This window comes from Drosophila willistoni, unplaced genomic scaffold (genome assembly GCF_018902025.1).
Source record: "Drosophila willistoni isolate 14030-0811.24 unplaced genomic scaffold, UCI_dwil_1.1 Seg164, whole genome shotgun sequence".
NCBI classification, from domain to species: domain Eukaryota; kingdom Metazoa; phylum Arthropoda; class Insecta; order Diptera; family Drosophilidae; genus Drosophila; species Drosophila willistoni.
The window spans coordinates 113499-125821 of record NW_025814124.1 but is presented as its reverse complement, the minus strand read 5'-3'; the positions used below and the strand labels follow the sequence as shown (position 1 = coordinate 125821).

The following is a 12323-nucleotide window of genomic DNA, read 5'->3' as shown; positions in this document are numbered from 1 at the left end:
AAGTGCCCAAATTGGAGCAATGGTTTGCCATGAACACGCATCCGTCGCACAATTTGATACTCAAATACACCGAGGACTTGAACACCATGCCCTACAGTTAAGACTAAGCTAACATATTTCGTGTTCTTTCGTTTTTGTTTGGCATCATTTTAGGCAAAAATTCCCCCGCCTGGAGAGCAAGAATGTGCAGTTCTAGTTCAAGAATCGCCGTGCTAAATGCAAACGTCTCAAGATGTCACTCTATGACAGCAGTCAGTGTGCCCAAATGGGCGGCTTGGGTTCCTTTGTGCCCAAATACGAGGAGAGGGACTAAAAACTGAGATTCAATCAGTTCGTCCCCCGGTTCTCCCAATACTAATCAAAACTAGAAGCATTTCTTATGTACATAGAAAGATGCGAAGCAAACAAAATGGAAAAAAAACTCCTTTTTATTAAAACTTTAAGTATTATTAGCAACCACAAATACACACACACACACAGTCCCAGTAAGTGGAATAATTAGCAAAAAAAAAACTAATAAAAAAAAGGAATAATTAGAGAAAACTAGATAAACTACTTATACTTCTAGCCACATACTAATTTAGTATGTGTTAGATTTAGCATATTGTAACGTGTTTTGCCTTTGTGGAACAAAATAACGCCTCCCGTGGCCGAGCGGTTGGTTTACGGTTGGGCGTTCGATCGTCAGACCTAAGATAACTCAGCAGAATCGCAAAGAAAACAGGGATAGTTTCTTTTGTTTATTCAATCTCTTTATTTTGTTTTTTTCGTTAAGTTGGCCTCGCTAGCTCAAGAAAACTAGCCCTCCCTGTGGCGCCGTTATTAGCTCAATAATTGTCATGGCACTTGTCAATGAAAAAATAACGATAGATATATTAATTTAAGCCTTTAAATTTATAAAATAATCAACAAAACGGAATTTCTAAAAGGTTCCATTAAAATATACCTCAACTTTGGTATCAGAAACAAGTTATTTAGTCCAAGTCTTCAGACCCCAGTTCCTTTGCTACACCCATGAATGCATCGCATTCCCATCTCCCCCCCGCTTTGGTTTGTTCTCATTGTTGGACAGGAAGATATTGAACTGAACCGCATTCAGAGTTTATGGCACCCGCAGTTTAAAACCTTTTTCATTCAATTCAGTTAAGTTGATTTTCGCTTTACTTTCGCATTTTGTTGCTGCTTTTTGTTGTCTTGCCGGTGCCTGTGCCTCCCTTTTTACCTGGATTGTTGACCTGGATTTCTTCTGTTACACTTTGGTATAGACGAAAGACCTTCGTCCTGGTTTTGGACTCGGTCATGGAGCGCAGTCGTTCTGGCTAATGGTGTTTATTGCATTTTACTCTCCTGCTGGCACTTAAAGCGGCATCCCCAGCAGATGGCACCGATGAAGGGAGTGGTGGGTTGAAGGCATTGAAGTGTGACACTGTTGCACACACACACACACACACAAAAAGCTGAGATGCGGACAGGAGGGCTGCGGCTAACTGCAGGTACAGCTAAGCAAATATCCTGCAGGCGAGAACAAGAGCCGACTTTCAAGACCAAGTCCATCCAGCAGCAGCTGCCAACTTCGGCCGTGTGGAAGAAACTGCAAAGTAACTTCACAACAGCTACAAACTCTCATTCCCTTTCCCTTTTCCCTTTTCAGCCACAACTGCAAGTCCGGGTGCGGGTGTGCCAGGCAAATGCACAACTCGCTAGCTAGGGCAAGATTTGGCTCCTACTGCAAACTTTGATTAAATCACACAACAAACTGAGCAAGTTTACCAAGAAGCGAAAAGGAGTGTGGGGTATAAGAAGGGTTCGTGCTGCCATCGGTTTGTGTGGGACAGATTCAAGTGGTTGGCCACAGGGCCACTGACTGCAGTTAACTTCAATGCGAAAAAGGTGAGGGAGAAAGGTAAAGGCAAGTAAATAAATTCATTAAACGATTAGAATTCAGAGTCGTTTCTTTTTCTGTGCTGGAGCTTAAATATTCAGTTATCTGAATTACGGATTAAGTAGATTAATGTGGCAGTGGCCCGTGCCAGGTGCCAGTCAACATTGTTTTAACCACAACTAACTTAGTTTCTGCAAACTAATGAAGTCGAAGAAAAAAATAATTAGCAACAGCAACAACTAGTATTAACTGCCATTTAAATACATACCAGAGTGATATTGATTCTTAGAATTAATAAGTGCAGAAGAACTTAGAACACTTATGAATCTCTACTAAATGTTTGGCATCCTTCATTTAAACCAAAATCTCTGCTGTGCGAGGCATTGACCACATTATAAAGCACTTTCACTTCACTAATTAATGCACAACCTGCAACTATCCTTGAAACTTGGCCATGTCGGCCACATTAGTCTGCAATTTATGAAATGTTTCTATGATTTGGAAGTTTAACTAATTACACAAGGTACAAGTTACTCGACTTGAGAGGTAATACTCTATACATTTATTCTGTTTGGAAAGTTATTAATGTGTGAATATATGAAATCATTTATTGTAAATGGATTCACTTCACAAAGAATTTGGATATTCTTTCCATTCATGATGCATACGGATTTGTCTTGCCTGTGAGAACGCCAAACCGTTGCCAATCTGCATTGATACTTGATAACTATGACTTGCATATAACACTTGTAAATTTTGAATACACTCAGTGTATTGGACCCTCCCTAATCACTGCCAAGCTTCAATTCCCATTTGTCCGATCGGGGTGGGGTGACGGGTTTTGGCGTATCAACAGCCTTGGGAGCATGACAACGATTACATCTCTGACGATACCAGAAATTCTTATTGAAACAGTAGCAGCATTCCCAGTCGGTCTTATGAATGCGCCAACGGCGAGCCACCCTCATGAAAGATGGTGAACCACTGAAAAGGGGTTCGGCTGCATACTCCGATTTGCTGGCCTTGCAACGATTGCAATTGGAGCGCCAAACAAAATTGCTGTTGCGGCACGTCATGCAATACCAATTGTCACGAGCCGGTCTCCATTTACGGGGTCGACGTTGACGATTCTGCTGCTGCCGATCCTGTTGGTGTTCCCGATTGTTAGATGGAGCGAACTCTCGAGGATATCTATATCGGATGCCACGACCCTTGCGCGTTGATAGATATGCCGGTAAAACCGTTATAGTTTTTTCCATAAATTTGCTGGCATTCAGGCATCTAACGGCCATTTCCGCCATGAACGGACGTATATATGTAATGGTCGCCTCACCCTTTGATCGTCCATTTTGCTTATTTTTGTACACAAAAATCCTTGGTTTACTCGCATGGTCGACAGCGATCATTCCCACGGAACTAAAGAACATGAGAATATCATTTTTCGTCACACTCAGACGCATGCCCAGCACAAAGATCGTCTCTTGTTCCAGTTCGAATCGCTTTGGATTCATACGTGTCGGTTCCTCTGTCAAACTGCTGGCCAATAACATACTGAAGCTCATGGATATGCCAGTCTGTTGTCGATGATATTGTTGTCGCTGTTCACCAATATCCATCGATGGCTGAACCACATTTCTGTTCATTTCGGCTAACCCGAAACGACTTGACCTCGAGCTCAATATCATGGTTGAAGATGCCGCCATGGTTGTGGCCGTAGCCATTGTGGTCACACTGCGACTTCTACCCACGTCAAGATGTCCACCAACGCCGCCTTCTTCAGTTTCGTTCTGGTCTAGCCCTTGACCTTGAACTCTGCCGAATCCACAGTAGCTGCTTCTGCCCAATAACAATGGACCAAGCGCATCTCCGCTGCCATCCTCAAACCTATATATGTCGCCAAAAGAACCGAAAGCACTAGCCGAACTGTTTAAATAATTTGGATGTAGATAAATTTGGTTTTGATGAATTCCGAAAAAATTTTGCGTGTAAATGGGTTAGCATACATTATATTAACCGGGAAGTCCATGATGTGTAAAAGCCGTAGAACATAAAAAAAAAAAAATTGTATGCCTTTTTTGAATCTGTGTTTTTTTGTACAACTAGTGAAACCTGCACGAACTGAATCCTATTGAATACTAAAAACGAATTGACTAACTACCCTGAACGCAGGTACTACATTGAAAAATCTGAGTGACATTTAAAATCTTTGATATTGTGATACACTAGAAAAATATGAAATTTAAAAATAAAGTAAAAGGGTATTTGCCTTTAAATATTTACAACAAAATGTATTATTATATCAATTTGAAAAGTTCTTTTGGTAAGCAATATATATTGTTCACTTTCATCCATTTTGCATGAGTTATGTAAACTTTCCATTAGATAAATTGACTATATTTTCTCTGTACTTAAAAACTAAAAAACAACAAAAACAAAAATCCTCTCTTATTTGCCATTTTGCGCTTTAGTGCCTACTTATGCAAGTTCGCTTTAGCGCAAATTGGAAAAGTTGAGTGCAAAATTGATTCATAATTTTTGTGCATTTTCCCTGTAATCAGCAAAGTTTTCAGTATAAAATGAGCTGAATATAAATAATCGATAAGGTTAATAATTTCATAAGTAGAGATAAGACTGCTTGCAAAAAGCATCAGAAAATTTAACAAAAGGAATCACTTTTCACAACAAAACAGAAATTGTATGGAGTAATCACAAGAGTTGGTTATATATATCGAATTTAAGTCATATCTAAATAATTTACAATAAAAGTGAATGTATGGAAGTAATTTTAACTCAGCTTCTTTCTTTAGTCCCTAAAATAATGAAATTTTTGAAAAAGAACTGTCAGCATATTTCTCTTTTTATTTATCAGTTGTGGCAGACAGAACCGCAATCCGTTGCCATTTTCAATAGAGGGAAATTGTGGCAGGTTGTTTACTATACAACAAAAAAAAGGAAAAAAAAGGAGTGCATATGTAGTAACTGCCACGAAATCGATACGATATCACATGGTAGCCAATTGCAAGGTATACTGTCTCTCTCATCACCTACTTCAACTTGATTCCTTTATTCGATGGATGTGCTCTACTGGAGGATGTGCTCAAATACATATTGTAGTTGTGGAAAGGGGCGGAGGGATTGCTCTGTGTGTGTGTGCCACAATGCGATACAATTTAGATTTAGATGCTTTGTCTGATTTATTTGTATTGAACGTGTGGGCGTGTTGCCGACGTCTAAGTCGTGATTGTCAACGTGTCTGAATCTGAGTCCTAATGCTGTCTGCCAAAAGGTGCTTCAAAATTCGATAATCTCTTTGGCAGCAGCAGCGTCTTTAAGTTGTCGTTGCCTTTAATAGGCATTAGTTTCCATCAAATAAACTCAAATTATATATACATATATGCAGTTAAACCAAATGATATACAAAGGAAAAAATTGCACTCACTTTTGCAATTATCAAGTGGACCATCATCTAAATTTCCAATATAAAAATTAATTAGAAGCTGTGGTGCATATTTTTTCATATCAGGTTGGGTCACAACTTCCTCGATTTCCCCAAATTGAACAAGAAATACCAATTGTCGATTACGTGGAAAACCACATATAATCCTATCCGCCTTAAGATTGCGAGTAAATCCATTTTTTTCGACTATTGGACCAAATACGTCAAAATTCTTTTCTACAAAACATAATTATATTGGATTATTTTGTGTACAACAAATTTATTTCAAGATTAAGAAACATTTACCCCAAGCACTGCGAGCCGTTGAAGAAATCTGAAAAAACAATTTAAAGAATTTGAAGTCTTTTAATTGGACAATTTAGTTACATACATTTTTTTCTTGTGGTGTAGAGTTTGGAGTTGATTCAGACGTTTATGGTGGTTGGGGAACTAAATCTGCTAAAATAAATAAAGGAATAAATACATTTATTTAAGACACCTCAAGGTAAGCTTTACTTACCGGCAGCTTTTCTATTCTGAAGTGTCCCAGCTGGACGTCTTTGCTGTAAGAAGTTAATGTATGAATTTTAAATGGGGCTAAATACTTACATACATATTAACACCCTTGCAAAAAGGTTATATTAATTTTGGTCAGAAGTGTGCAACGCATAGAAGGAAGCATCTCCGACCATATAAAGTATATATATTCTTGATCAGCTCGACGAGACGAGTTCATATAGCCATGTCCGTCCGTCCGTCTGTCCGTCTGTCCGTCCGTCTGGATCAACGTAAACTCCTCTTAGACCGTTAGAGCTACAGAGTTGAAATTTTGCATGTAGGCTTGTATATACAGGGGTTGTATATCTCGGATTCAGCCGGATCGGACCACTATATCATATAGCTCCCATACAAACCGCAAAGTCACGAACAGAGCTATTGTCGTGTCAAATTTAATATTAGTGAGTTTATAATACATATAAACGACTATGCCAAATTTGATCAAGATCGGGAGACTATATCATATAGCTCCATAGGAACGATCTTTCGAAAACAGTGACTTTTTTCAAAAACTTCGTTACTTTTGACGCGATTGCTTTCAAATTAAATATTTGTTAGTTTAGTATATCTATTAATGACTTTGCCAAATTTGATAAATATCGGGTTACTATATCATATAGCTCCCATAGGAACGATCGGTGGAAAACAGTGACTTTGATCAATATCTTCGTTATTTCCAATGCTAATATTGTTGGCCGTTCTTTCGCAAGCATTAGCCTTTTAGATAAAACGTTTTTTCACTTTGATGGCTATTGGTAAGGAAAAAGATACCAAAAAAGTTGCAAGGGTATACAAACTTTGACGCGGTCGAAGTTAGCCCCGGCCTCTGGTTTAGATTACCTTGGGTTGAGCTGTAATAAAAACAAAAGAAGAAATCGCAAAACATGTGTTAAATTGCTGAGCGACGCCACGCTGTCTGCCACGCCAGACAAATACATTCACATACATACATACATATGTATACATACATATACTGTATACACATATGTATTCACTTAAATGTTAAAAAAGTTTATTAAATAAAGGACATACCACCTGTTTTATCCATTTCAATTAGGAAATATATACAAATTAGTTATTAGATACTGTAAATTTATAAAAACAAAAATTAAACTTGTAAAAAAAAAAACTTGTTTAATTCCTTAAAATGTGCAAAGTGCAAGTCTAAAGTGTAAGTGCTGCCCATCAGTGGCAGCTTATTAATTATGGGCAACGCTGAAAATTTGTGGTACGGCAACCTCCGGTAAATAAAAAAGCGTCATTAGCGCTATTAGAGCGGAGAAGAAGATTATAAAATTGTTCTTATAGTTTGCTTAAATATCAGATTTTGGGTTTAGGTCACATATATACATTTATTTGTTTTTTCTTTAATATTAAGCGATAATTCGGGAATAACAACTTTAATGAGCTGAAACGATCCAACATAAAAATAATACGATTCTTGGGGTTATTCTTCAAGTCTCCAAGTAAATAGTGAAAGGTGAGTGGAAATTGCCAACTACTAAAAAGGTAAGCACATACATACATACATATATTCAAAATGAATGAATGAATGAATTGAATTATAGAAGGAATTTTTTAAGGTTGGGGAAAAAAGTGTTTGGAAAATGACAATATTAGCAATATGACTAAAAACATTTGAAAAGTTACTAACTATATTTCAAGAAGCAAATATCTGAATTACAGCCAATAAAAATGAGAGAAAGGAGATATTTTTACTCCCCTTAAACAAATTATAAAAATGATCCTGATCAGGAATATATATAATATCCAAAACATCTGAGCAATTTTATAATATTCTTTACGAAAGTGAAACTCAACAAATAAATAAATGGCTGATAAAGCAAACTCATTCATTAGTTTGTATATAAATCAGTAATACTCAGAATATATGCCGATTAATTATATTTTCTATTAAAATACACATACATGTGTATCCCTTCAGTACCGGTCACTCCCATTAAAAATGCGGCGACATTTAACAGTGCATGTCCTAGCTTTCAAGACCGGAACGACAACCTAGCGACAGTTGTCGCTCCAGTCGCCAAGACAAATGTCCAAATGTCTTGCCGAACGCCGGGACAAACAAGCATTGTGTCGCCGCTTTGTCGCTTTTGTCCCGGCGACTAGAGGGACAATTGTCGCTCAATGGAACTTGCCGCAACGAGTGCTTGCAACTTGAGGACAAAGATTTTATAGGGCTCGTTAAAAGCCGCAAAGTTCATGCTGAGTGCAAAATTGGGAAAAAAAGAAACCCTCAGCTCAATTCACAGCGGGAGCTTGCAGGACTTTCTCGATAAAGATATGAGACAGAATATGTAAATTTTTTGGAAAGTTGGTTAACTTATCAAATTAATTAAGTTGACAAATATTTGGCTAACACACGAGTCTGTCCTGTCTCTAGGTCCTATCTCTGTCACATCATGGACTAATTAACCACAAGCATTTTTAAGTGTTCAAAACGTTTAAGCCACTTGGCGTACGTGTCGTATGCTTAATAAGGTAATGCGTTAAATTATTATGCAAACGACATTCCTTCTCATATCTTGGTATGCAAATATCTGTGCTGCAAACAAAAACAACACAACACACATACACACACGCACTCGAAATCCGGGACGGGGACAGAGGAACCCAAAGAGTTGCAAAAATGATCTGTGCAAGAGAGAGGTTTCCTTCCTTCACTCACTTCAAAGTGACAGAAATGCATTTTAAAGACCATAATTTGCATCATTTGATGTGTTCAAATTGCAAACAATAATTGGCTAGTTGCCCCAAATGCAAGTACATTTGGTTAGTTTGGTTCATTGACTCTCAATTATAATAGATACACATAAATAGAGAAAGAATTGAAAATGTTATTTAAAAGTTACTATTGGCAAAGAAATACATATAGTTTTTATATGAAAAGTGCCCCTTTTAGGTTCTTAGACTAGAAACCCTTATAATATTGAGTTCACCTATTCATTAAAGTCATAAGCTTAAAACGAACTTCATAATATATAGACAAATTTCAAGCTTCGATTAAATATTTCGTAACAAAATTTTTACCTTATTAACATTGGCTTGAAGATGAAGCTTATTTCTACAGAAATTCAAGTACTTATAGCTAGCAGCATTCAATATTAAATACAATAACATTTTGTGTCCAAAACAAATAAGTGAAATCAATTTTCAAAGTACAAACAATTCGACCCAAAAATTTCAATCTAATTATGCATGGTCACTATGCGGGTCACTTTTGCCGAAAATTCAAACAAACAAAAGCCTTATATGCAAAAATGAAAACATAAAGAATACAGAGTAAACAACAAAAAGGTTCAGTTGAAACACACGTGCCTATCCGGAGTGTGTGTGTGCGTGTGTGTGGAAGGGAATTGACAATTGTGAGCCAAAGAGACAAAGAGTGAAAGTGGATTGAGGTGGCAATCAAATAATGTTAGGCCTTTCGACCTTTTCCACCAAACAAAACCGAAAAGCAACTGCCGGCAGTATTAAAATATTTAAAATACACCAATGAATCCTCCATTGAGAAGAGTGTGTGTGTGTGCTTGTTTGTGTGTAGATGTATGCGTACATAAAGAACAGCTGTGTCCAAGAGAACGGAAAGGATACTAGGGCAATGAAAGGTACCCTTAACTTGGCTTTACCGTGTTTAATTGAGTTTGAAATAGCTGCCAGATTTTTAGTTCTCCCCTCCCGCCATTCTCCCGCCTAGTTTGTGTGAGGCCAAACAAAATTGGCTTAGTTTTAAGTGTATGCCACCCCGCTGAGGGTGTGTGTCGCAAGCCTCGCTTCGGGTGGTTGAGCAAATGAATTTCTTTCTGATTCTCAGTTAACATTTTATGGCATCATAAATGTTGAAGAAATCGCTTCAATGCGCAAGAATATATAAAAGCCTTTATCATTGAATTTTATGCCACAATTCTTTAAATAACTTTTTTTTTTTGCTTTAGTAAATTCATTTATTTCAATTGTTGAAGCATCCGCCCCCATGAGCTGCCACAGATGCCGCCGTTGCCGTTGCCGTTGCCGCCAACAAAGACCGTAATCTCTACTCACTATACGACGTAATAAGCAGTTTTTTATGCAGGGCCACTGTGTGTGTGTGTGTTTGTATGTGACTGTGTGTGTGTGTGAGACGGAGTTTTTTATTGTTTCCGGCTGCATTCCAGCGGCGCTTTCGACAGCAACGGTGGGACCAATGTCAAAAATATTGAACCTTATTTTCCATTATACAAATTATTTCTATGTTTTTTAAATTTTCATTAAACCCTAAGTATTAGCCAGTCAAAAATTACGACTGTAGTTACAAAATGAAAACAAAATAGTTGTAAGCTTTGCCAATCTGTTTTTGGCTTCATTTAGTTGTAATTTGCAACTAGTTTTATCGTTGAAGATATGATATGGAACTAAAAATAAACATGAACCGGCTTATACCCAAGATTTCACTATGCAAAGTGGCTAAACTGTTATGCCTAATTATATTAGACATTCACCACTGTACATATTGTAGTGATGAATACATGTGCACGTGTATTTGTTAGCTGCCTAATTTTTCTACGTTGCTAACGATAACACAAGTGTATGCTAAAGATCGGGGTCGTGCACTTCTAGCGTTGCTCTTGCTTAGCTCGTCGGATGCCTACTCTAGGCATACGCACGGATCATACAGAAAAAATATAAGTGCACTATCAGAAACTAAAAGGATGTAAAAAGCAAAATATTTGACCAGATCGGGATACTATTAATTGTGCGGACGACTTCTCTGCAGATTAGCTAAAGGTGTTGTTCGCTAACCCTTTCTGTACCCACCCTACCTTGGCAAACTATTGGGTTTAATTGATTGCCCCTTAACAGACTCCTAAATGATCTTAGACGATTTGTAACGGCAGCATAGTCATGGATTCAGGCGACGGACTCCTCAATGAATTAGTTTACACAAACATGACGAAATTTCAAGATATGGGTTTATTCCAAAGAAAAGGGTTTTCATGACATAATATTCTAAAAAATTACAAAATAAAGATATGTAAAAAGATATAGCAAAATAAATTTAAATACGATAATTAGAGCAAATATAGATTCAAAAATTCATAGTAATTCAAAAGAGATTTGGGTTATGTGGCCGCGTGTGCCAGTTGGCAATGAAACAAATATTTATATATGTATATACATGTGTGTGTTAACTCACGATTTATCCAACGGTGCGATCTCTGGGCCCATCGATGCTGCAGGGATTTGCTGTATAATTTAGTTATTAGAAAAATGAAATGCCACAAAGCGAATCTCAACGCATTACATACCCATTAGGTTTCCTACTAAGGAAAACGTATTTTACTTAACCAAATAGGGACTTAATCTTAATAATATTTAAAGTTTCGTTAAGTTACTTAAACTAATAATTCATTTAAATTTTCTTTTAGATAAGCAAAATTTAATAAAAGAGGAAAAAAAAAGTATGAAAAGGTGTTGCCGTGGTGCAACAAAAAAAAGTAGTATCCAAACCAAAGGGCTGCTACGCCATACATTGCGTACAGATGAAACAAGAAAAGGTAGCAGAACTACTACTAAGTATGCATATGCACCAAAAAAAGAAATCGAAAAGTAGTAGAATTGCGTCATTTCATCACCAGACTATTTAAGCCTGGCCCATGGCGATGATTATTGATGAAATGGAAGGGTTCACAAAATAAATCCGAGGCTCGCTGGTGTCTTGGTTATTGAGAGATGTCTCTTTTTTTCTGATCCAACGAAGAAAATATTGGACTGCGGTACACTTAACCAAATTGTCCCAAAGAAAATGGAAATCCAAGGCTGCTTGAAAGCCAAAAGTGTTTCACAAATATATATGTATATATATATATTTATGTGAATATTAATATCCACGTCTTTTCGCAATCAAAGTATCAAATTAAATGAAAAAGCCTGTACCAAAAATTCTGTTTCTAAGCAAACGCAATGCATGCGAACAAATTCTAACGGATCTTTTCCATGCTCTCTTCTTTGCTTACGCTTTGCGTTCGCTGTGCGAAATGAGAGTAAGAACCGTACCAAGTGAAGACATGTGCGTAGTACGCAAGGGGGTTATTCATTTATTCTTGCAAACAAACAAAAAAAATATTCTTCTTTTCGAAATGGAATTAAAATTATTATTATTAAAGAGGGCTACTACAATATTTAACTCTACATTCGTCTACATTCGTTTCATTTTATAACCCAAAACAACTGCAACAACAACAACAGCAACCAAATACGTTTAATAATAAAACAAAACAAAAGTTTTTGAACTTTTTGCCGCCTTTTTTGTCTATTTATTTATTTATTTATTTATTTACGTCAACTAACACAGCAGTCGACGAAAAAGCTTAAGCTAAAGACAGGAGGTGTTTTATTTGCATAAGGTGCCAGCTATGCCCCGATTCACAGCCAATGTGGTCAGGGATG

At 37.1% G+C, this 12323-nt stretch overlaps 1 protein-coding gene across 1 annotated transcript; it reads right to left on the bottom strand.

Annotated features, from left to right (window-relative positions):
- Positions 1-2667: 2667 nt before the first annotated feature.
- Positions 2668-3908, bottom strand: LOC124460926 (transcription initiation factor TFIID subunit 15-like). The gene is made up of 2 exons (XM_047012519.1): positions 3886-3908; positions 2668-3805 (listed from the first exon to the last, which is right to left on the bottom strand). Exons 1-2 carry the CDS (start codon positions 3906-3908, stop codon positions 2668-2670), a joined length of 1161 nt encoding a protein of 386 aa, XP_046868475.1.
- Positions 3909-12323: the final 8415 nt, after the last annotated feature.